General features: G+C 42.8%; 3 protein-coding genes across 6 annotated transcripts in view; 1 reads left to right on the forward strand and 2 right to left on the reverse strand.

The window, feature by feature from the left end:
* Positions 1-933: 933 nt before the first annotated feature.
* On the forward strand, positions 934-3,556 carry rnf26 (ring finger protein 26). Its single transcript, XM_058079964.2, has one exon. It carries the CDS (start codon positions 1,385-1,387, stop codon positions 2,687-2,689), a length of 1,305 nt encoding a protein of 434 aa, XP_057935947.2. The 5' UTR covers positions 934-1,384; the 3' UTR covers positions 2,690-3,556.
* Positions 3,557-7,643: 4,087 nt separating this feature from the next.
* c1qtnf5 (C1q and TNF related 5) lies at positions 7,644-13,307 on the reverse strand. 2 transcript variants are annotated; one of them, XM_058079373.2, is made up of 4 exons: positions 13,031-13,307; positions 11,574-11,647; positions 9,231-9,460; positions 7,644-9,154 (listed from the first exon to the last, which is right to left on the reverse strand). In XM_058079373.2, exons 3-4 carry the CDS (start codon positions 9,448-9,450, stop codon positions 8,634-8,636), a joined length of 741 nt encoding a protein of 246 aa, XP_057935356.2. In that variant the 5' UTR covers positions 9,451-9,460; positions 11,574-11,647; positions 13,031-13,307; the 3' UTR covers positions 7,644-8,633. The 2 variants fall into 2 exon arrangements, with proteins under 2 accessions (XP_057935356.2, XP_057935354.2); XM_058079371.2 differs by lacking the exon at positions 13,031-13,307 and adding an exon at positions 11,800-11,958.
* A 132-nt stretch (positions 13,308-13,439) lies between these two features.
* Positions 13,440-23,174, reverse strand: part of kmt2a (lysine (K)-specific methyltransferase 2A) — a 44,271-nt gene continuing 34,536 nt past the window's right edge. For all 3 annotated transcript variants that reach the window (XM_058079370.2, XM_058079368.2, XM_058079369.2), the window contains exons 26-34: positions 20,200-22,785; positions 20,043-20,108; positions 19,776-19,969; positions 19,065-19,139; positions 18,815-18,989; positions 18,626-18,733; positions 18,460-18,540; positions 17,219-17,348; positions 13,440-17,146 (exon numbers count right to left, since the gene is read on the reverse strand). In XM_058079370.2, coding sequence (XP_057935353.2) covers positions 16,871-17,146; positions 17,219-17,348; positions 18,460-18,540; positions 18,626-18,733; positions 18,815-18,989; positions 19,065-19,139; positions 19,776-19,969; positions 20,043-20,108; positions 20,200-22,785 — 3,691 coding nt within the window. In that variant the 3' untranslated portion in view covers positions 13,440-16,870. The remainder of the gene's footprint in view (positions 17,147-17,218; positions 17,349-18,459; positions 18,541-18,625; positions 18,734-18,814; positions 18,990-19,064; positions 19,140-19,775; positions 19,970-20,042; positions 20,109-20,199; positions 22,786-23,174) is intronic.

Here is a 23,174-nt window from a genome sequence, read left to right on the forward strand (position 1 = left end):
AAAGCAAAGCTCAAGGCCTTTTATAGCGTCTTGTATTGCCACTGCGTATCCCTGTTGTGTCATTAAACGTTTAAACAAATGGTGTCCGTCATGGGTGAAAAGGGTTTGGAGCAGGATTTCCCATGATCATATCTGAGTTGCTATCTCCCCCCGAAAGAGAAAACAAACACCAAGCAGCTGAGATGGGGAGGATGAGGCATCTTAAGGTGAGGAAGGAAATACCAACAACATTGTTATCGCTCCGTGATTCATTGACGGCTAATGAAGAAAATAATGGGAGCCAAAACATTAAAAAAAAACATATATGACACGATAGCATCTCACACAATGGTTTAAAATCCAACTTCTGTTTGACTTTTGGACAGTATATTGTCATATTATTATGTTTTTTTTACACATTTTTATCATGATTATGGCATTGATTGTTATTTCATGTCATGGTTGTACTAACAATGTATTGCATTAATGTATGAAGAATAAAGTTTATTTATTTTATGATCCGATTTTGTGTTTTATGAACATGTTATCATTTTAGATAAAACACCACCATCACATTCTGTACCCAAACACTGCATAGAGAGTGCAAATTGCCTTGCTCCTTCTGCCATCTAGCAGTGAAGATAGGTACAGTTGTACCTGTTGAGTGTGGTATAAGCCCATTATGAAAAATTTTATTTTAAAACCAGTTTATTTTTAATTTTAAAAGGGAAGTCTTAGGGGAAGTAATATAAGCAAGTATTGTGTGGAAATTAGTGAACGCTGTGGATGTTTTTTTCAATGGACTATGTCAGTATTCCTTGCTAGTCTCCAAAATTGTTGGCGATAATATTTTGCAAATCATAACAATAAATAAAACTTCATTAAAAATATGACTACATGGTTACTTCCGCGGTGGAAGGGCGAGCGGATACGGCGCATGTGCAGACTCACACCCCGGAAGACAGAAGGTCCGCTGACCCGACCAAAACAAATATGGCGACCTGCTCGATAGTCGGATTGTCGAAGCAATTAGTGAGTGTTTTTTTTCGGCAAGTTTGTAAGTTTTTGTGGTCCAATTCGATTCTCATATGAAGTTAATACCTAAATTATTCAAGCAATTGATGTCCCTGCTCCCAAATATGAGCGAGGACTGAAGAGGAAGCACGGAAATGCAACGGAAGTCAGTTTCGCATTTAAACGCAAACATCCGGTTCAGAGTACGTAAGGCATGTAGTTAGCTCGTTGTTTCTGCTTGTTGACGAAGAAATGGCAAAGGAACCGTAATTATCTTCTCTTTGAAAGGATGGGGCAACAACAGGAATATACGCTGGTGTGAAGGGAATGTAACTGAGCATGAAAACAAAGATGGACTTTGCCGTGGGGACACAGTGAGAGCACACTTAACATGGGATTGTTAAACGTTGTCATTTCCACTGTAGGAAAATGTTTGGAGGCAGTCTGCTTACTGTTGGACGTCAATTTCCTCCTTGTCCACACTATAGTTCGGACTTTTCTAGCTGTGTTCAACTTTATAACCAACCTGCCCTCACTTTTCATCCACTCAGTGATGGAGCTTGGCAACATGATCCTATTTGGCTTCTTATCCACAGCAGAAGCAACGTCCTACCTCGCCCACGGAACAATGAACATGGTGGGCAGCTTGATGCTTTCCTTGGAGGGGCTCCTGGAGAGCCTGAAGATGGTGGGCTACCTTGTCATGCATGTGCTTCTTCGCGGCAAGGAGCACCTGTGTCGAGGGTTTTTGACTGTACAGGAGGCATGTGGCATCGCGCTCAGCCTCCTTGTCTACCTGGTCAACACGGCGGTGAACTACGCTCTCATCGCCACCCTCAACCTCCACTGTGTTGTGCTCGCCGTGTGGCAGACCGTGTCCAGCCCGCTGCAGATGGCGCTTGAGCTCACGCTGACCTCCATCACCTTCCTCTATAGCAGTCTGGTGGGGACATCAGCTTTCCTGTGGTCGCCGTGTAAGCTACTGTTGGACTTCCTGGCGTCGTTGGTGCACATCTTCATCAGCATCTTCATCCTGAACATCTACGGCCTTTTGCTTACAATCAGTATTGCACTGACAACCACCGCCTACCTTAACCCAGAACTCACCAGGCAGGCCTCGAGGCGACTTATATCCTACGCTAACTCTTTCCAGGCTATTCACAGATTCCACGTGCTGCTCTGTTTAGCCTGCCAGAAGATGTCTTGTTTATTATGCGGCGGCGGGCGACACCTGCGCAGGATGTTGCGCTATCTCCACCTGCTGGAGAGAAGAATCTGGCAGCAGTTGTCTCGCTACAGCAGCCAGCTGGGCACGACGCTGAGGACGCAGCTGCACGGGGACAACAACACGGACAGAGTGCGAGGTGACGGCGATCCCGGCGAGGGGATCAGGCGGGATCCGCCTGACGGAAGAGCAGGGGAGCATAATCAACAGGAACAGCTCGCCTCAACGGCGTCCAGCACGGAGAGGCCTTTAAAGGCCAAGAAGGTTTTTAGGTCTCCTTCGGAGAATGTGCTGACGCTTCATCTGTGCGTCATCTGTCACGACCACGCCAAGACGGTGGTGCTGCTGCCTTGCCGACACCTGTGCTTGTGTCGGCGCTGTACCGACATCCTGCTGAGGCAGCCTGTCTACCAACACAACTGCCCGCTGTGTCGTCACATGATCCTCAACACCATCGAGGTGTACCTCTGAGGGACATTTTTACAACCACTCTGAATATGTTTTTAGGGCATAGTCGCACATTTTGTGTGTTATTTTCATGTCAAACATTACACAATTATGATGGACAGACTTAAGTGGCTGGGTTTGAGGTTTAATTGGTTGAAACACACTTTTTTTTGCTTGTCATTGGTGATTGAAAATTGCTCAGGGGTGAGTCCTCTCGCTTCTCATCTCTGCAGAGAGGCCTTAAATAAAAAATTGCAGCAGCAAGTGAAGATTGATGACAGGCGGGTTTTGGGTGAAAAAATGCGAAAGAAAATGATGTAATGGAACATAACAGTGGGTCGTTTTTATTGCGCTATTACTGCTCAGTTGCTCTATAAATATAAAGATCTTGTAACCACGGTAACCTGAGTAAACATGGTAACTTATATTGGCCTTTTTAAAAAAAATTAGATTACAATGTTTTGCTTTTTTTTAATTGGGGCTGATTCCAGTATTAGAAAGGAACATGCACAATTCTATGTAAGTTTCAGGTGTCATCAATCTTTTTTTGTATGTGTTTACAATTTTTTTGAGCATCATTGTGCATGATGCTCTAGAAAGTGCCATCTACATTATGACTGTTTTTCTATGGTTGGATGGTTACCTTTTTATACCTTGCTTATTTTTTTGTAAGTGAAGCTGAAGAATATTAGTCTTGTACACAGATTCCTCCTCAGGTTTTTCATTCCATGAGATTGCAGCAGTTGAACAATTCAATCTGCATCCTGTGTTGTGTTTAATGTGAAAGAAAAGAAATGAGAGCATGTGACTTGAATGTAACTCCATTGAGATGGAAGCAAACTTAATGGTGTCTTTTTGTAATAAAAAAAAAAGTTTGTTACGTCATTGTTTCCGAACACTGCATATACTATCTGATAGTGTTGTCTTCAGGGACCAGCTACCTATCACGGTTTTTTGAAAATCAATTAATAAATGGCTCGCTGTTCCGTGGTGGACTAATATTAGTCATAAGTATTGAAGGTTATACTGTATGTATACCAAATCTGGCCACTATGTGTCAGTAATGTTACATAACATTAAATTAGTTTAGCTTCACGCGCGTGTGGTCAGCCATGGCCTGTCCGACGCGATATAGTTCGCTTCGCCCATTCCATGTGGAAGTGAGGTAGGTTTTAACTTCTTTGTCTTTCATCCCACTCCGTTTGAAACACTTTTTTAAGTTTAGAAAAAGTAAATTGGAGAGGCGAACTAGCAAGAAAGCTACCGAGCTTGCATAGCTCGATAGCTTGCTATGCTAGCGGCAGCCGTCTCGTGTCCCTGCAGCGTACCTGTAACCTGTCCATTACAGTTGAGCAAATGATAGTGAAAAGGTGACAATAGGGGTGTTATTTCATGTGTACAGGGCTCTGATGATGGTAAAAAATGTATTTAGAAAGTCATAAACAGGTTTTCTATGCACCAACTACGAAAATATGCAATTTATGAATATCGAATCCTATGCAAATGCACTTAACAGTCTGTAAAGGAGGGCTGCGTTCCATTTAGGTGGTGATGAGAAATTTTACAAACACCTTTCCTACTCTGATGATTACGCATAAAAACTAAGAAATCAAGTGCTGAATAATAATATATTTCGAATTTATGTTTAGAATTGAGTAGAATTATATATAAAAAGTAGGGCTGTCAACGGAGGCAACATTTTAATATTTAACTTTTTTTGCGGAATTAACGCATTCACATCATGGCAAGTCACACATCTGTTATGATGGCAGACACAACAAATTCGTCATTGTTGCTAGACAACCGCAAGGTGCATTCAAGGACACAACTTACAGTTGTACTGTTTCTGAGGATTGTTAGGGCCATATTGAAAAAAAATCCACATATTTTCAAGAAAAAAGCCATACATTTATGAGGGATAAAGTTGTAAAATTTACGGGGATAAAGTTCTTAGATACATTTCTGAACATACATTTCTGAGAAAAAAAATACATTTAGGGCAAAAAAATAATACATTTATGAAAAAACGTTGTAAATTTATGAGAAAAAAAACATAAATGTACAAGAATAAATATATATATTTACAAGAATAAAGTTGTACTTAATTATTTTGTTTAAGTTGTGAATGCACAAGGAAAAGGCTTAAAATCCAGAGAAGAGAAATCAAAAATAGAAAAAAAAGACAAAACAAAATTGTAATGTTTCTAAGAATAAAGTCCTAAATTTACAAAATGTATGCGTATGTAGTATTAATTTTACAGGAATAAAGCTTGTAATATAATGTGTCATACGTGTCAGCGTGAGCATAGTTCTTCAGCAAGGAAGGAAGCTTTCCCCTTGCTTTGGGCATTCATTCATTCATTTTTGCGACCGTGCTGGAGCCTATCCCAGTTGTCTTTGGGCAAGAGGTGGGGTACACCCTGGACTGGTGGCCAGCCAATCACAGGGCACATATAGACAAACAACCATTCACACTCACATTCATACCTATGGACAATTTGGAGTGGCCAATTAACCTAGCATGTTTTTGGAATGTGGGAGGAAACCGCAGTACCCGGAGAAAACCCGGAGAACATGCAAACTCCACACAGAGATGCCCGAGGGTGGAATTGAACTCTGGTTTCCTAGCTGTGAGGCCTGCGTGCTAACTTTTATTAATAACGTGGCAGCAAAACAGTGCAGTTACAGAGCAGGAATAGTAGTAATAGTAGTAGTAATATTCCCACGGTGCATGGCTGCTGGTAACTTGAGTCTACCATTTGCCCTTTGCCGACATACTGTAGTGTTTTGAGATGTGTCTGTGTCCATGTTTACATGTGTAAGGGGATCATATGGGACAACTTCACTTCCAGCAACATGTGACAGTCCTCCAGAGTCTGGTGGTTGACAATTGGGCCCGTTCCCATTCCCAGTGGCGCTTCTAAAATTGGAAGCAGACATCTGTTGCTCTTGCTGATGTCAGCTTCTACATTTTTTTAAAAGCATGATATGCCATTGGTCATTGTCACTGAACGCTCCCAGAAGTGGACGTTGGCGCTCCGTGTCGAGTGGTGGCTAACTACTATGAAGTAAACGCAGACATGATCCACTGACTACACTGAAGGTTGTTTATTGTGAGGGCAGTGTCATACTCTGGGGACTCAGCCTCTGCTGAATGACCTCACAGGGGGCGCCCTGGCCCAGCACTGTGTGGGAAATTGTCTAAAATACTAAAATAATACAAACTTTTTACTCCAAGTTCCACTTCAAAAATACTACCACTGCTTAGCATGACAAGTTAGCTTTTAATGTATGTGCAGGTATGTGGCAAAGTGAGGAAAAGTCCTTTACAGTAAATCTTTGGTAATACTTTTGTATTAGTGTGTACAGTACAAGTCCATGTCATATACAGTACAGGTAGTTGTTTTTTTTTAAAACACCACTAGATGGAGCCCATGTACCACCAGCGTTACCATAGTTGGATAATCAATGCCAGAAAACAGTGTGTTTGTGTTGGTAAGGTAGGGATGGATATGTTTTTTTGTTTGGAAACTTGTTTGTAATGTTAAGAATAATATGTCTAGTCTTAACTTTTACCCTTTACTTTCCAGGACTGATCAGGTTTATTAATAAATTCACAATATGTGCTGCAGCAAATGACAAGTAGCCTGATGAACACATTGGAGCTGTTGATGATGGCCGTGATGGGGTCACTGTCGGGTCACACCGATCATTAGGGGTGGTCAATCAGGGTTATTAGGGGTGTTTGCACCCACCCACCCATCCAACCATGCATGCACCCATCCAACCAACCCATCCATCCATGAATCCACCCATCCAACCACTCACCTACCAACCCATCCATCCACAACCCATCCATCCAGCCATCCATCCATTCATCCATCCATCCATGAATCCAACCATCCATCCATCCATCCATCCATTTTCTATGCCGCCTATATGTAAATATACATATAATAAAACTACAATTTATTCCTCGAATACATTGATTCTGAGATTATGATTTTATTGTCATAAATCTACAACTTTGTTCTTGGACCATATGTGACTTTATTTTTATTTAAAAAAAATTAACTTGAAAGAATTCCCAGAAAAGTAAAGTAAAGTGTTGTAAAGTTTTAAAGTTTTTTATTTTATTTTTCTCTCTCATAATTTAGTCATTTTATCCCCATAAAATTTCATCTATTTGTTAGCTATATTTTTAGCTATTTTATAGTTTTGTTTGTTTTTTGTTTTTATGCAATTTTATTGTCATTACACCTTTTTTCTCCTAAAACTTCAACTTTAGTTTCATAATTGTAATACTTATTTCTTAGTCTGGTGAGTATTCATGTTGAAACGGCATGAATTGGACTATGTTGAAGCCATTTCATTGAATATCTGTTCATTATGGTCAAGAGTGGATGCTAATCCCAACTTCATGACTGAATATGGTTTGTCACGACGACGGCCAAAGGACAGACACCATGAAGAACCATGTTCATCCTTTTCATGCTGCTGTAAAATGACCATTCCTGTCCTACCACTTTGGAAGCATAGGCAGGGATTTGAATATATTCCAACATTTTTGACTAACCTCATCATTCATTTAGTCTCCAGACGAATCAAGTCCATGTCATGATGTCAAAGCCTTGCTTTTCTTTGGTGAAGTCTTTAAGAGTGCTTTAGCAGATGGAAACCAAAGCCTTCCATGCCAGCCTCGGTTCGATTGGCTCCCTGCTTTTCTCCTTGGGAGAGAGGTGGGGGGGGGGGTATATGTTTCCTGGAGTGAGGATGGAAAGTCACATTTTCTTGTCTTTCCTCGTCTTCATCATTCATTCAGCACACGTCAACAAAACATAAAAAACAAAGGTGGAGAGGCTCAGAAAACACTGTCATGGCTTACATCATCCCTCACACTTGCTGTCGCGTTTGGGGAAATTATTAGGAGAGTGTGTGTATGTGTGTGTGTGTGTGTCCACTGGAATGTGTTTACTTTGGTCAAGATCTTAGGAATAAAAGACTCTGCAGAGAGTTGGAATTGACTTTATTCCAGGATCTGCAGCACTAATGTTTGGACTCTTAGTTACGTATATCAACATTGAAGCTTTTTCATGTAAAGGCATGCCCTTATGCTCTATTTTTCCCTTTTTGTTTGTATAATTTGAAATTCACAGGTCTCAAATGCTAGCTTAGCTTAGCTTGATAGCTTACTGTCATCAGCAAACCATGGTAATTTAAAGAGACAAAGGGGATCAAATATGCCAAAAAAATGGAAAAGTCAGCATTTTACTTTTTACAATGTCTAAAAAATAAGAAAAAAAAGTCATAATATCATGAAAAAATAACAAAAAAGTTAAAATTTTGGGGGAAAATTAAGTAGCAGAAAAAGTTAGAAGAATAAATTTGTAATTGCAACCAGAACATTTACAAGAAGAAAGTTCAAATAGTTGGAAAATAAAACAAAAAAAGCTGTCATTTTACGAGAATAAAGTCAAAATATTAAGGTAAAAAGGTGATATTCTAGACAGAAAAAAGTAATAGTTTTCCTGAGAATAAACTCAGAATATAATGAGGAAATATTGTCATTTTAGTAGCTTAGAGTCAAAATATTAAGAATATTTTTTTCTTCTAATAAGCTGTAACACTATGATAAATAAACAAACATTTTAGGTTGGGGAAAAAAATTATAATATGATGGTAATAAAGTCATAATATTACAAGAACAAAATTTAAGTAGATCAAAGTTGAAATAATTTTTTTAAATGTCAAAAAAACAGCAAAGATTGATGGAAAAAAAGTTGATGTTTTTCCACCTACTGGATATGACAAAGCTGAGATGAAATATATAGAACTTCTATATATAGAACCAAAATATCACCCTTTGAAGTTCAAGCTTCCACGGTCGTGTGAAGACCAGAAGAGAAGCGTTGAGCTCCTTGTCTCCATTTCTTATGAACCTCCAGTCGGCCATGTTGTTCCTGAGTGCTCATGCGAACACTGCAGAGTTTTTCCAGTCTGAGTAGACCAGGAATCCGCTGAAGGTGCTGTCAGTCTTGGTGCTGGAGTAGAATCCATTGTACTCCCCCAGAGCCATCTGCACCCACACCTGGTCCCCGGGCACCAGGTGGAGCAAGGACCCGCCCGACAAGGACGCCGGTTTGGGCCAGTTGCCGAAGAACTGGAAATAGGAAGCCACGACGTGTCCGTTTTTCATGAGGTCAAACTGCAGGCTGGCGCGGTAGACGGTGGCGTGCACGGCAAAGTAGTAGACTCCGGGGACTTTGCACGTGAAGCGTCCCGTCTCAGCGTTGTAGTCGCCCTGCTCGTTGAGCAGGATCTTGTCAAAGAGCACCGTGTCGCTGGCCGGCAGGGGCAGTTCGCGGCCTTCCGACACTTTGGCGCTGAAGGCGGATTTGGGGGACACGGCACACTGCCCCGCCTCACCCTTCTGCCCCCGCTCTCCACGGTCACCTCTGTCTCCGTTTAGGCCTTGCGCGCCTGCCTCACCTGGAGGGAATTAACAGACAAATTGGAGCTTTTCACACTTTTAACGCCAAAACACACTGGAGCCGTGCGCTGGTACCCGGAGCTCCCGTGTCCCCCTTCTCTCCCTTCTCCCCCGGGGCGGCGTCCCTCCCGTCCCGTCCGTCTCTCCCCGGCTGACCGGGGCTGCCGTGACCTCCCGGAGAGCCAGGGATGCCCGGGTGACCCGTACAGAGACTGGCGGGGATCTTGTTGTCCTCCAACGGAGCGGAAAGATGCAGTCGGAGGACGAGCAGGAATAGCAGCTTGAGCATTGTCATTGCAGTCACACTGCAGGGACACACGCAGTCCATCTTCACTGACTTATTCTCAGCAAATTATGGATTAAGTTTATTCACGGAAAATGACAATATCACCATTTATTCTTTAATTATTCCTCACAATACTTTTCTCATAATAGCAACTTTATTCTCATAAAATGACAATATTTTTCTGGTAATGTCAACACTTTATTCTTCTGTAGTTATTCCTCACAATATTCATGAACTTATTTTCTGCAAATCACAATATTTTTCTCATAACATAAATGTTATTCTCATAAAATTGTTTTTCTGTTAACTTTTGTCTTTTTCTTATTTATTTGCATAAAATTCTGACTTTTTATTCGAATATTCCAACTTGATTCTGGTACCATTCAAGCTTTTTGTTGCTTCTTGTATTTTTTTTTTCCTTGTCATATTTCAATTTTGCTCCCAAAAAATGACAACTTCAATTTTGTACAATTTTGACTTTCTTACTCTCATAATATCACAGTGTTTTCTCATAAAAATATGACATTATTCTGTTAAATTTTTGCAAAAAATTATACATGTATTCTTGTGAAATGACGACATTGTTCCTGTAAATTTCTGACATTGTCTCATTGTTTCATTCAATTACTTTCATTCATTATTTTCATTCAATTACTTTTTTCCCCTCAATATGAAATTATGAACGTATATTTTCCCCCCTAATATTCAAATTTGAGATTATAAATATTATCTTTGTAAAATTACAACTTTATAACTTTATATAATTACAACTTTCAACTTGAATGACGGGCGGCACGGCGGTCTAGTGGTTAGCACGCAGACCTCACAGCTAGGGGACCAGGGTTCAATTCCCACCCTCGGCCATCTCTGTGTGGAGTTTGCATGTTCTCCCTGTGCATGCGTGGGTTTTCTCCAGGTACTCCGGTTTCCTCCCACATTCCAAAAACATGCTAGGTTAATTGGTGACTCCAAATTGTCCATGGGTATGAATGTGAGTGTGAATGGTTGTTTGTCTATATGTGCCCTGTGATTGGCTGGCGACCAGTCCAGGGTGTACCCCGCCTCTCGCCCGAAGACAGCTGGGATAGGCTCCAGCACCCCCGCGACCCTCGTGAGGAAAAAGCGGTAGAAAATGAATGAATGAACTTGAATGACACCTTTTATTCCTAAAAGTTAAAAAAATGTAATATAAAAAATTATATTATTCATTTTATGTGGTTGCTTTTGTAAAATTGTATTTTATTCTTGTGAAATTCCAATTTTATTCCCATCAAATTTGGACTTTTTCCACACAAAACTACAACTTGATTCTTGGTACCATTTTAACTTTATTTTTATTGTTCTCATAAAAGTAGCAATTTTTCACGTAAAATTATGTTTTATTGTAGTAAATATTATATATGTATTCTCGTAAAAACTACCAATTTCTACCAAAAAATTGGAAAACAAAGACATTTGCAAGTGATCCCAAACTTTTGAGCGGTAGTGTACTATGTACTGAACTAAACAATAAGAAGGATTTCAGTGTCAAGTCAGCATCAGAAGCATCCTGACCCGTGGTAGTTCTTGTTCCAAGACTTGGAGACTGTTTTTGAGGGGTGAAATGTTGCAGCATTCATTTCCGGAAGGCGAAGGCTGCTGCTGATGTCATAAAAGCCCAACACTGTTACTTGGCACGTGTTTAGAACAAAAGCCAGCTGACTCCCAAACAACTCATTCAAGTGTCAAACTCCTTTTTTTTTGACGTGACTACAAAACTTACTGACATTCTCAGCTCCCAACAACAAGCTAGTATGTTTGTGGGCAGCTAATGAGACCCAGCAGTTAGTCTGGATCTCCATAGGAGCAAAAAAGTGATGAGCTGGGCAGGAAGTTGCCCTCCACTTTTATGGTGCCGTCGTGAAAACAAGCTGTGGAACTGGGGAGGAATGTTCTCGCACATTTTGAAATGGAAAACCCTACTTGAAATGAAGACACTGGAGAATACAATACTTCGTTAATCAAGTCAAGGTTGGGATCATATATTTTATACTTCATCTTCTCGCTCGTCACTGCAGTCTGGAGGAACGTTTCATCCCAAAATCCAAAACACCAACGCACATGAGTTTAAAAAGAATCCAAAGACAGCTTACCAGTGTCGGCAATCTGCTGGTGTGTGTTTGTGTGTCGCAGACGATGCGTTTCGAGTTGTTCCACCCAGGACCAGCTGAGAGGAAATGGTCATGAAAGCCAATTAGGCAGTCGGCAGGGAGCGAGGGATGGAGAGAGGGAGAGAGAGAGAGGGATGGAGGGGAGGTGCTGTGAAAATATGTGAAACAGCACAATCGTGTGACAACATCAATACAAAGATTATGTAACCTTGTCTGCGGGAAAACTTGCAGCTGTTCTTCTCCCAGAAATCATCATCCATGACGCGGCACAGGGGCGTCAGGGTTTCAAATAAACATCTTACAGTACAACTTTTATCATTTTTAACATGAAACTTTTTATGTATTTATTTTATTTTTCATTATTTTATTTTTCATTATTTTTTATCATATTTTTGTTTTAATTTTGATTATATCTTTTATTATTTATATTACTATTTTTTGTTTTATTAAGACAAACAGATTAAAAAATACAAAACCAGAAACAACATTTGAAACCGACTTGGTGGCTTGTTTTGCTAATGGCTAGCATGCTAGCCTAGCCTAGACACAATATTTGGAGCATTGGAACATCTCTTTTTAATCGACAAAAGTGCTGTGTGTCAATATGCTACACAAAATGCTAGTGCCTAGCAAGATCGGCACTTTGTACCAACTGCTACCTGTTTTCATTTGTAGAGGTGTAAAGTAAATGCTCATAATGCTAATAGCTAATAAGGATGTAACTGTACACCATTTAAGGTGACGGTTTTGGGCCTTTAAAGGAACAAAATGCAAAACAAAATACAGCGCAGCAGCTTTAAATACAATAACCCCTCTCCATTTTTAACTAATAAATCAAGCTGTTTTGTAGTTTAATACAACCTATAGTCATTTTTTCCCCAAACAAAGCATTTTCAAGCGTAAAAATAGCTAAATGAACGAAAACACAAGACATTCAGTAGTCTTTGTGATGATATGTAGTACTCGCACTAGTCACTAGGTGCCAGTAATGTTACTGTAATGTTGGGTGAACTGTCCTGTAACCCGTTGCTCGCCTCTGCTTCGCCATTTGAGAAACCTGGGCAGTATGTCGAAAAAAATTACATGATGAAGGCTAACACGTTTTTGTTTGTTTGTACGCATTTAATTGCTTTGTACTCGGCTCTTATTTTGTAATGTGTCTCGCTCGGAAGTGACGTATATTCATGGCGCGTAAAGTATACGGAAGGGTTGCAGTCTATCTGGAATGAATCAAAAACAGCGTAAGACTACACGGTTCATGTCGTACTTGAATGACTCCCACACACAATTAGAAGACGACTGGCTAACACATATGCCAGCAACCTTCGTGGTTATATTGTATTGTATAACATAGGGACGTCTCTGAAGTGCTACATGTCCAAAATGTGGGATTATTTTACCAAATCGTTGACTTGGGGTAATCGTCTCTGTTAACTCACCTTTGCTAGCACTGGCCGAGTTAAAGAAGCAACATGTCAGAGCGTGATGAGAGCCATGATGCCAGTGAAAGAGTACCCGATTCATGCAGGTTTGTGTGCATTCGCACTGTGACAAGTGATTCGAGTGAATAGAGTACCCGATTCTGTTCACATTAGTGAGTGACTCATAAGGACGCGAGTCAGTAAAAGGAATCGAGTTTCTGTACACAACATGAAAAATGCTAAATGTAGCACCTAGCAAGATGGGTTGAATTTACTTACTAATTGTAGCCTGTTTTAATTTTGAGAGAAGCCAAATGCAGTGTGTATAAATGCTAATAGCTAGCTTTGTATGTCTTTTTTTTTACCTCCTTCAATTCAGTTGTAGTCATAGTAGTTTTTAATTCCAGAAATGACACAGAAACGGACATAAAGGAGACATGTTTATTATTGAAACTATCACTTAAATAAAAAAAGTGCATAGAAAATAAACATGATTAGAAACTTTTCTTTTTACACATTATGTACAACTTTGTTTCCTCATTATACATTCAAGCGAGTTAAGCTAGTCTGTGGTTTCTTTTTTTTTTCTCTGTGGTGGCTTTCCTTCATTGCTGGGAGAGAATGAGGAGGATGGAGGATGATGTTGACAGAGAGGACTATTGATAAGACAAAGGTTTTGTTTTTGTTTTCAAGCATCCACTCCCACCGAGACACCACATTTCATCCAACAAGAGAAACAACATGTACTTGTCCAACCTGTCTCATAATTCTTAGAAATAAATTAAAAAGGTTCAGCATTATGACTTACGGTATTTCAAATCAAAACATTACATGATACGTACAACCAAAGCTTCGGAGCAAATAAAAGCGGCCATTTTGGAAGCTGGCAGTCACACCACATCAAGTAAGTCCCTGTTTTGACATATAATGCGAACAACAAGCACATGAATACACTGACGTCTCATCACATTGAACTGCTCCTTTTTCTGGAAAAACTAAAAAAAAAAAAAAAAAAATGCACCTTTTGTGACGAAGGTGCATTCACAGGCACAGTAAAAACTGGTACTGGATATCCATTATACAAAAGAAAAGAAGAAATGATGCACCTTAGTTAGTTTATCTGATAGTACTGTAACACAAAACCATTATAGAGTACATTGAAACATTGCTATTAGAATCATCGGCTGTTTTTTTTGTTTTTTAATTGCTACTGTAACTAAGTTTGTCTGTCCATTCCATATATGGTATAGATACTAAAGCACAAGACTATGCATGTGTCCGTATAATATTGTCATGTATTTATACTATAATTACAGCGAGAGGGGGGTGGCACTGCTGTGACCGCCCCCTCCAGAAGAAATGAAGTCCCAAGAGTTTGACCCACGTGGGCCTCGACAGGTGAGATCTGTTAAGAGTGGAGCCCTTGACAGCCCGTGACGCGTCGCATTGTTGAGCTAAAACCGAACACCACCGGCCCGTGTTCGTCAGGCGTGTTGGCACGGCAACGGAAAACCACGCCCACTGCAGGAAGGTGGGAGTATTACATTCATTGTTGACCTTAGCAGCCTCAGTGGGGCGCCCCCTGCCTTCAATCTGGTGTATCAAAGCAGTACTACCACGTGAAGTGAGGGGTTTTCCACTAGGGGGCAGCATGGGAGTCACTGCTAGTGAAGTCAGCATGAATGGCAGGCATAATACATGAGATACAGTAGTTGTTCTTAAAAACACTGATGAGCACTGGTCATGACACAAAGGAGTAATAGGACACTGAAAAGAAAAACATGGTGCTACTGTAATCAAGTCGTAATATTACAAGAAAAAAGTAGCAATAATATGACAAAGTTGCACTATTTGTTGTAATATTACAAGGAAAAACTGCTAGTACTGTACATTATGACAATATAGTCATAATATACGGAGGGAAGGGTCGAAGTTGTAATATTTTATGACAGTATAGTACCAAAAAAAAAAGTTGAATTATGATAATAAAGTTGTAAAATGTGGTAGAAAAAAAGTCTGTATGTTCCAATATGAGAAAAAAGCTGCTATTGTATGACGTTCATGTTACATCACAAGAAAATAGTTGGAATACTGTTTTTGTGACAAAAGTAGCAATATTTTAAGGAAATGTTAATGATGTTAACATCATATTATTATTAGAAAGAAGTTACAATAATATCACAGTAAAGTCGTACTATGTGGAGGACAGCAACCAAAAAGAAGACAAAAGTATTGCTATTTCATGATATTAACGTCATGATATTACAAGGTGTAACACAATATTATGACTGTGACTATTTGAAGGAAAAAAGTAGAGGTCATGGTCATAATATGAGGGAAGAGTAGATATTTTTATGAGGTTCATATTGTAATATTAGAAGAAAAAAGCTATAATACTGCATGTTATGACAAAGTTGGAATATTTGGACGCCGTAATATCAGGTAAAGACGGAGGTCATAATATTACAAGAAAGTCATATGTGTGGTAAAAATGACGAGGAAAAACATGTTTTTCTTTTCAGCGTGGTCCTAATACTTGACTTTGTTACTGGTTGCACGGAGCATCAACATAAAAGGCACCTCCCTTTTGACCGAAGATGATGTGTGTACGTGTTGGAGATATGACTGCTTGTGTCTGTGGTGAGGAGGCAATAAGGCCGGAGAGAGGAGATATCAGCGAACCATCAACCATCATCCAACCTCTCCCAAGTGCATAATCGTAATAGTAGTAGTTCACATGAGCCGCACTGCCAATTCTTACAAGAAGGAAAACAAGAAAAAGAAAGAGAAGATCTCCTGGTGGACTGAAGCCAACTCGGACCAAACCACAGACCAGCGTCAGTCTTTGGAATCAAATAAAAACATTCAGACTACAAAAACCAAACAAAACAAAACAAAAAAAAAGTAAAAAGGCAGCGGAGTACAAAACATAGAGAGCGCATTAGTGTTTGTAAACCTCTATTTCCTACAAAAAATGGCATTAAAATAAATATGATTTGTTTTAAAAAAATATAAATACCATCGTTAAGTGCTATTCACTAGTGAGTGCTTTTTTTTTCTCCACTGTAGAAAAATATACATTATATACATTTTTTTTTTAAAAAGCGTGATATTTGCTCGTCCTATTAAAAAAAGACAGAAAACAGACTTTTAAAAACGGAATACACGTAAGAACATTTTCGTAACAACAACGATCACAAAAAAATATCAATTCAAGGGCGCCATGTTTGTTTGGTTCTCTTTGCTGCTGCCATTTTGGAACGAAATAGACAACGCACTTTCTACAACATCCAGACAAAGAAAAATAAATATGTCTACTAAAGCACGTCAGTAGGGCGTCGGTGGGGCGCGCGGGGGGGTCGGCGGGGGGGTGGTCCTTGGCTGTCAGTCAGTCCACCAGGATCTCAAGCTGCCTTGCTCTCTCCACAACGCTCAGATTGGAAAATTGGGGTGGGGGGTGGGGGGGGGGGGTCAGGTAAGGTGAGCAGGCCAAGTCACCGCGGCTGTGAAGGCATCAGGGCACATTCACACTGGGAGATAAGAAATGTGCAGCAAAGCAGGCTTCGCTACACACCAAAAACCCAAACAAATTCGACTCTTTTTCTGTTCCCTTCAACAAATTGCACTTTGGTGTAAAGTGGAACCAAGTTCTTTGATTTGTTTTTGTTTTTCGCGTCTCACTAATGACACATGTTAAAAATGAGGGAGGATGGGCCAATGTCAAAATGTCGTCCAAATTGGAACTAAGAAAAACTGCAGTGACATGACACTAAAAGGAGGCACAGTATATTGTCAAGTTGCACAAATGGCCCCTCCTCCTCTGCATATTAAACGTTGGGACAAACCAGCACTGGCAGCTCAGTTGAGGAACTTGCGACACTTCTTGGCGCCGCAGTTGCAGGGCAGCTTATGGCCGGCGTCCTCCACGGGGAACTTGTAGTCGTACGTCAGCTCCTCGCCGCGGTGGATGCGGCGGGAGGCTAAGATGACGATGTGCTTCTGGCCGTCAGCCGCGATCACCCGCGAGTAGCAGTTGGGCTCGCACGAGTGGTTGATGAAGCGGGCGGCGTTGCCGTGCACTGTAGCATCTACCACCTCGTAGTCGTCGATGCGGAACATGTAGCAGCCGATTCCCTAGGATTCGCCGAGGAGCGAATTTCGGTGACTGATGCTCGAACGCGACACGGTTGTCCTTCTGCTACTCACCTTGCCGTCGTAGTATTTCTCCCGCTTGTCCGTGAGTACCGAGCGGATCACGTTCCCGGAATACTCGATGACCATCTCGCCTGCCTCGATGGTTCTCTTACAGAACAGACCTCGGCCATGGATGGGAGATCTGTGACAAACAGTCACATGTTCCAGATGATACCCCCTCTGACCCGCCCCTGCATACGCACTCACTCATGGCTGCATACGATCAGTCTTCGCAACTACCAGTCAGTCAGCTACAAAGTAGAGCTCCTTATCATGTTGTTGCTAGTGTAGTGTTAGCACTGTAGCTATGCTAGTGGGGCTACGTTTGTTGGATGTCATATATGATGATCTACGTATCAAGTTGGATAAACACAGAGATACGGGCTGTGTTCGAAACCGCATACTTACCTACTACTCATACTAACTATTTGCGTACGCAGTGTGTCTACACTGGCAGTACGCAATTTTTGCCAGAAATGTTGAGTATGTAGTATCATCAGCTTACTACTCGCACTCAAATTACCCAGGATACCATGCGACGTGACGTCACGCAGACCTCACAGCTAGGAGACCCTGGTTCAATCCCACCCTCGGCTACCCTTCTCCCCGTGCATGTGTGGGTTTTCTCCGGGTACTCCGGTTTCCTCCCACATTCCAAAAACATGCTAGGTTAATTGGCCACTCCAAATTGTCCATAGGTATGAATGTGAGTGTGAATGGTTGTTTGTCTATATGTGCCCTGTGATTGGCTGGCCACCAGTCCAGGGTGTACCCCGCCTCTCGCCCGAAGACAGCTGGGATAGGCTCCAGCACCCCCGCGACCCTCGTGTGGATAAGTGGTAGAAAATGAATGAATGAATTTAAAGAGTTTAGAGCTAAAGTGAAATCAGATTCAGCCTGTCGATTTCGGCTCGGGTTGGAGCGCAATGCATTGTGGGTTGTCATGTTGTACGCTGTAGTGTAAATGCTTTGCATACTGTCTGATGTATTGAGTATGCAGTATGGAGTGTGGATAGTATGGGCATGGAAGTACTATGTAGTAGTTAGTATGCGGTTTGGAACACAGCCTCAGTGTACGAGTGTACGTGTAAAGTGGATAAAATACTACATACTTTCTGAAAGAACGGACGCTCAGACAGTACCAGGTGTCTATTTGTACATGAAGGACTTTGGTTTGAATATTCAGTGACGCGTACGGTGGTGCAGTCATCTGTCTTTTGTTCGCGGGGATTGATTCCTCACTGGTTTGTTACCTGTAGACGCCAATCATTTCCTTGGAGGTGGCCTTGAGTTGTTTGAACCTCACAGCGAGCGGCAGTTCCATTGACGCACGTCTGCAGACGGCACAAACACAAATTTGAAGGCAGTAAGACATCTATAAATATTCAAAACATGGGAAATATGCCTTTTGTGACTAACCTGGCAGTCTTGAGCTGTCCTTCCTCCTCATCCTCTCCCTGTGGCTTGTACTCTGGAGGCTGACGGTGTTTTGAGGCCAAGAAGTTGAACATGTCAAAAACAGACCTCCTGGAGGGGATAAAAAAAAATCATAATTTAGGATAGCTGATCCTTTTTGCCATAGCTAAATTGTTGCAAATGAATGTGTACCTTTGGTGGACCTCCGCCCGAGCTGAGCCGTGGGGGTTGACGTGAGGTTCTTGGGTTTCCTCGGGTTTGTGGAAACGGAAGCGGTAGCTCCGACAATGCCGGGTGCCATACAGCTGCTCCAAGAGGAACAACACGGCCTCGTGGACCACGCCGAGCATCCTCAGTCCGTTCAAGCCTGTGACGAACAAAAGCAACAATCAATCTTTCCAATGCAGACTTTTTCAAAATGGTATCACGGTTGTTACCTTACCTTCAAAGGACACCTTTTGGAGTTTGGCATCAGTGCGAGCTTCCTGCACTTTGTCGGTCAGGGACTTCCAGGCCTCTGTAAAAGGGTCATGTTGAAATGTGTGCTAAGGTCACAATGTAAATAAACCAGGAATTTTTACTAAAAATATCATAAATAGGGTTGCACGGTGGTCGAGTGGTTAGTGCGCAGACCTCACAGCTAGGAGACCTGAGTTCAATCTCACCCTCGGCCATCTCTGTGTGGAGTTTGCATGTTCTCCCCGTTCTTGCAAAAACATGCTAGGTTAATTAGCGACTCCAAATTGTCCATAGGTATGAATGTGAGTGTGAATGGTTGTTTGTCTATATGTGCCCTGTGATTGGCTGGCCACCAGTCCAGGGTGTACCCCGCCTCTCGCCCAAAGACAGCTGGGATAGACTCCAGTACCCCCCGCAACCCTCGTGAGGATAAGCGGTAGAAAATGGATGAATGAATATCATAAATAATAAAGAAAAAAGTAAAATATGTAGGATGATAAATCTGTACTATATGAAATATAATAGGAAAAAGTTGTATTTAGGTTGTAATATTACTACAAAAAAGCTACAATAAAGTTTTTTACTATATAAAAAGTTGGGGGAAAAATATTGATAAGTCTTCACATTACAAGAAAAAAGTCCAAATTGTATGACAAGAAGTAATCATAATGATAAAATTTTACTATTTTTTTACCTTCAATGCTCTCGCAGCGGATATGGAAGCCATCTTCACTGCAGATCTCAAAGATGATGCCCTTCTTGGGTTTGCCGTCTTTGCCGCTGCCATCTTGGCGGGGTGACGAAGCGACTGCAAGACAACCCGGTCCTCCGACGGTGGAGGCTTTGTGGTCTGGGAGATCTTCGGAATCCTTCTTTTTACCAAGGACACTGCAAAGAATGCGGAAGTTGGCTTTGACACAGTTCTGTGCCATGAAGGTAACATGGAGAAGGGGCTCCATACCTTTTGTTCTTGTAGGGGGGCTTGCTTGTGTCCATGGGCTCAGGACAGCTCGCTTCTTGTGAAATGCTTCAAAGACGATGAGAAACAAATAGAATGCGTATAGATTAGATGGCAAATGTATTAAAAATGACCAAAAATAACAACATGGTACGCTCACCTTGGCTTTGAAGGAAGATGTCCTGCAGGGTTGCCGTAATGTTCCTCTGCTTGAGACACCTTGACTTTCTTGCTATTGTTCATCTCTGGGCTCTGCCTGCTCCTTTTAGCTTTCACTTTGCCCTTTTCTGCCCTCACTGTTGGGACACAGGTGGAGTTTTTCACGTTTGGTTCAGAGGACCGGTGAATGGGAGTCGTTCTGCTGCTCTGGGAGTGCAAGGTCTGGTTAAATACCCCGACGACACGCCCTTTCGCTGGGCTCAAAGCCGGTGCTATCGTTACGTTGGTGCTGGGATTGGCCTCAGCAGTCTGGGCTCGGGAAAAGGCCTGCTGCTGTCGATGCACAGTGCTGCCGTCTGGTTCTCCTTGCTGGTTGACAGCCACGCTGATGGACTGTTGGGGAGGCAGGACACAAATGCTGCTGGCTATGGATGTCTGAACAGGGGAGCTGAGTTGGGACATCAGAGGAGTCGCCCCTGATGACTGAAGGACCATCGGCTGGTCGGATAGCCCTAATCCATGCGGGCTAGCCGTAAACAGGAGGTTGCTAATTGACCCTGTGATTTCAGCAGAGCTAAGGACAGGTGTCGTAAGGGACACAGACCCTGGCGCCAGGAGGCCGGCGGCACCACTAGGGGGCACAGGCACAACATTCAAAACAGACTGACTCGGGCTGAGACCAGTAGCGGTGCAAGGTAAGATGTGAGTGGAGGAATCCAGCACACCAGCCTGGGCTGGACCAGAAATCCTCTGTTGAAGGAGTGTAGCGGGATCCAAATACATAACACCACCTGATTTGGGTCTCTTGATAATATTGGGAACCTTGCGTTGGGAGCTGCTGAGGGCACTGAGCTCAACAAGGCTACCAGGTTGGCCGGGGATGCTGGCAGTAATCTGAGGGGATGACAGGTTGATGAGGGTCATGTTAGGAGGGCCAACGTCAGGGGCCAGAGTGGGCTGACTGCGAGATCGGGCTAACTTTTTGGGTTTTTTCGGCAGAAGACGAGAGATGGGCCTCTTCCTTCCGTGAGCAGAAGACAGCACAGTCGGGACAGCGGTCAGAGAAGACGGGCTGGACACGATGGCAACGCTGGGACCCAACTCATGTGGTCGACCGGCCTCGGAGACCAGAATCTGAGGCTGCTCGTGAGCTTGAGAGGGCAAGCCAATGAGAAGACCTGAAGTGGTGCTGGGAATTCCTGTCTGGAAGCTGGCCTGGGTTGCTCCTCTGAACGCATGAATCTGAGAGGAGTGAGACATCGTACTTAAGACTTTGCCTCCAGCGGGAAATATAGGCTGGGATGTATTCAACCCTGTGGCGAGCGTCATGGAGCTCAAGACTGCTTGAGAGCCAGCGTCCATCACGCCTGTGGCAGTTATTTTCTGAGTGACTCCATTTGGGACAGTCTGGAGTACATAAAGAGGCTGGAACTGTTGGTTAACAACAATGAGTTTATCAGGGCCTGGCTTGATGACTGCTGGGGTGGAAACTTGAGCGTGGGACAGTCCTGGACCAGGGACAGGACTGGGGCTGCCTGCTGCTGCAGCCGAGGTAGGGAGAAACTTTTGACCCTGAAGAGGCAGGGATGGAGAGCTCGGCAAACCAGGAGTTGCAGGATTTCTCGAAACATCCTGGCTAACTGGAGTTTCAACCACTTGGCCGATAGCGGGACTGGGTATAAACTGCTCAGGCGTCATGTGCCCTTCAGTGACTTGCACATCCCTGTTTGCCAAAGCGGGGGCTTCATGGTGGTTCTCTGGGGGAGACACTCCTGGCCCTGCTCTTTTCTTGTCCTCACTTGTTTCTGGGTCAGAGCTCAAGCTCAACATGGTGCGGTCTGAGGTATCCGAGATGAGGGTTCCAGCAGTGTGGTTCTGATTGGAGCTCACAGTAGGGCTGCGTGTGGTTAGCACTGATAGATCAGACGGCAGCTCAAGAGGAAGATAGGGCTCCTCTAGAGATATGGAAGTATTCACACTGCTTTCCCCTACACCTCCAGTCTCAGCACTAGGGAGAGGATGAGAAAAATCATCAAAGAGGATGTCTTTACGCCTGTTGACATCCACGCCAACGTAGCCCTCATCCAGCAGCAGCTCAGAGGGGGCAGACTCAGGCTGCTGGCCAAGAGCCTGCATTGACATGGAAGGTGTGTTGAGAACAAACTCCATGATTTCCGATGGCAAAATGGTACCACAGTCATCGCTGTTGTTGTTATCAGAGTCCGACTTCAGTAGGTCCGTGCTGAGGGACAGCTGGGCTTCCAGAGGATCCTGACTCTGCTGCTGCGACTTGACCCCACCACCGCCTCCTAAAGCCAGACAGTTCTCCTTCTGACTCTTTCGGCCTTCTCGAGCGTTTCCCGCGCTGCTCATCACTCCACCGCTGGTGTGCGCTTCCTTGGTCGCCTCGTGGGAGTCCAGTTTCTCCTGGTGCCTGTCTCTGTTCCTTCTCCTTGGGGTGGTTTTGTGCGGTGTGGAGGACGACGTGGCTGTGGTGGTTGTGGTGTTGGTGGTGCAGATGCTCGTGTCGCTCTCTGAGCCGTCGTCAATGCCGTCAAGCTGACCTATGTGCTGCTTGCCTAAAGTCCTGTGAAAGACGGCACATAAATATCTTGTTAGTGGGAATTCAATGGATTCTCACACGTTTGCCATTCAGCAGTGGCATCCCTGGTCTTGGTCAAAACAAATTGTCTTGAGGTTTCTGCATTTTTCCTCCCGCAGACCCCCAACACACCTTTAAATCAGTAATAATTTATAAATAAGTGATCATGTACAGCATACATGTGCAACATAATGACAGCCTCAAAACTTGCAGTAATATATAAATCCAAGTTGTTACTGGAATTGGTACAGGCAAGCAGTGTGGGGACGACACAGTGGCCTGAGGAGGAGTGTACCATCACTCACCGCTTCACAGGGAGTTGGAGGCGATGCTACAACAGGCGTAAGCATGGTTGCAGCACGAGCCTGACAACT

The sequence above is a fragment of the Doryrhamphus excisus genome, linkage group LG8 (genome assembly GCF_037039965.1).
Source record: "Doryrhamphus excisus strain RoL-2023G ecotype Guam linkage group LG8, RoL_Dexc_Guam_v1.1, whole genome shotgun sequence".
NCBI lineage: Eukaryota > Metazoa > Chordata > Actinopteri > Syngnathiformes > Syngnathidae > Doryrhamphus > Doryrhamphus excisus.

Bases quoted from the DNA above. Each gene is read 5' to 3' on its own strand.
- rnf26 (XM_058079964.2), top strand. From the start codon at position 1,385: ATGGGATTGTTAAACGTTGTCATTTCCACTGTAGGAAAATGTTTGGAG.
- c1qtnf5 (XM_058079371.2), bottom strand. From the start codon at position 11,847: ATGATGATTTCTGGGAGAAGAACAGCTGCAAGTTTTCCCGCAGACAAG. The intron at 11,648-11,799 runs GTTACATAATCT...ATTTCCTCTCAG, and splicing joins CAAGTTTTCCCGCAGACAAG to CTGGTCCTGGGTGGAACAAC. The intron at 9,461-11,573 runs GTAAGCTGTCTT...GTGTCCCTGCAG, and splicing joins CCAGCAGATTGCCGACACTG to TGTGACTGCAATGACAATGC.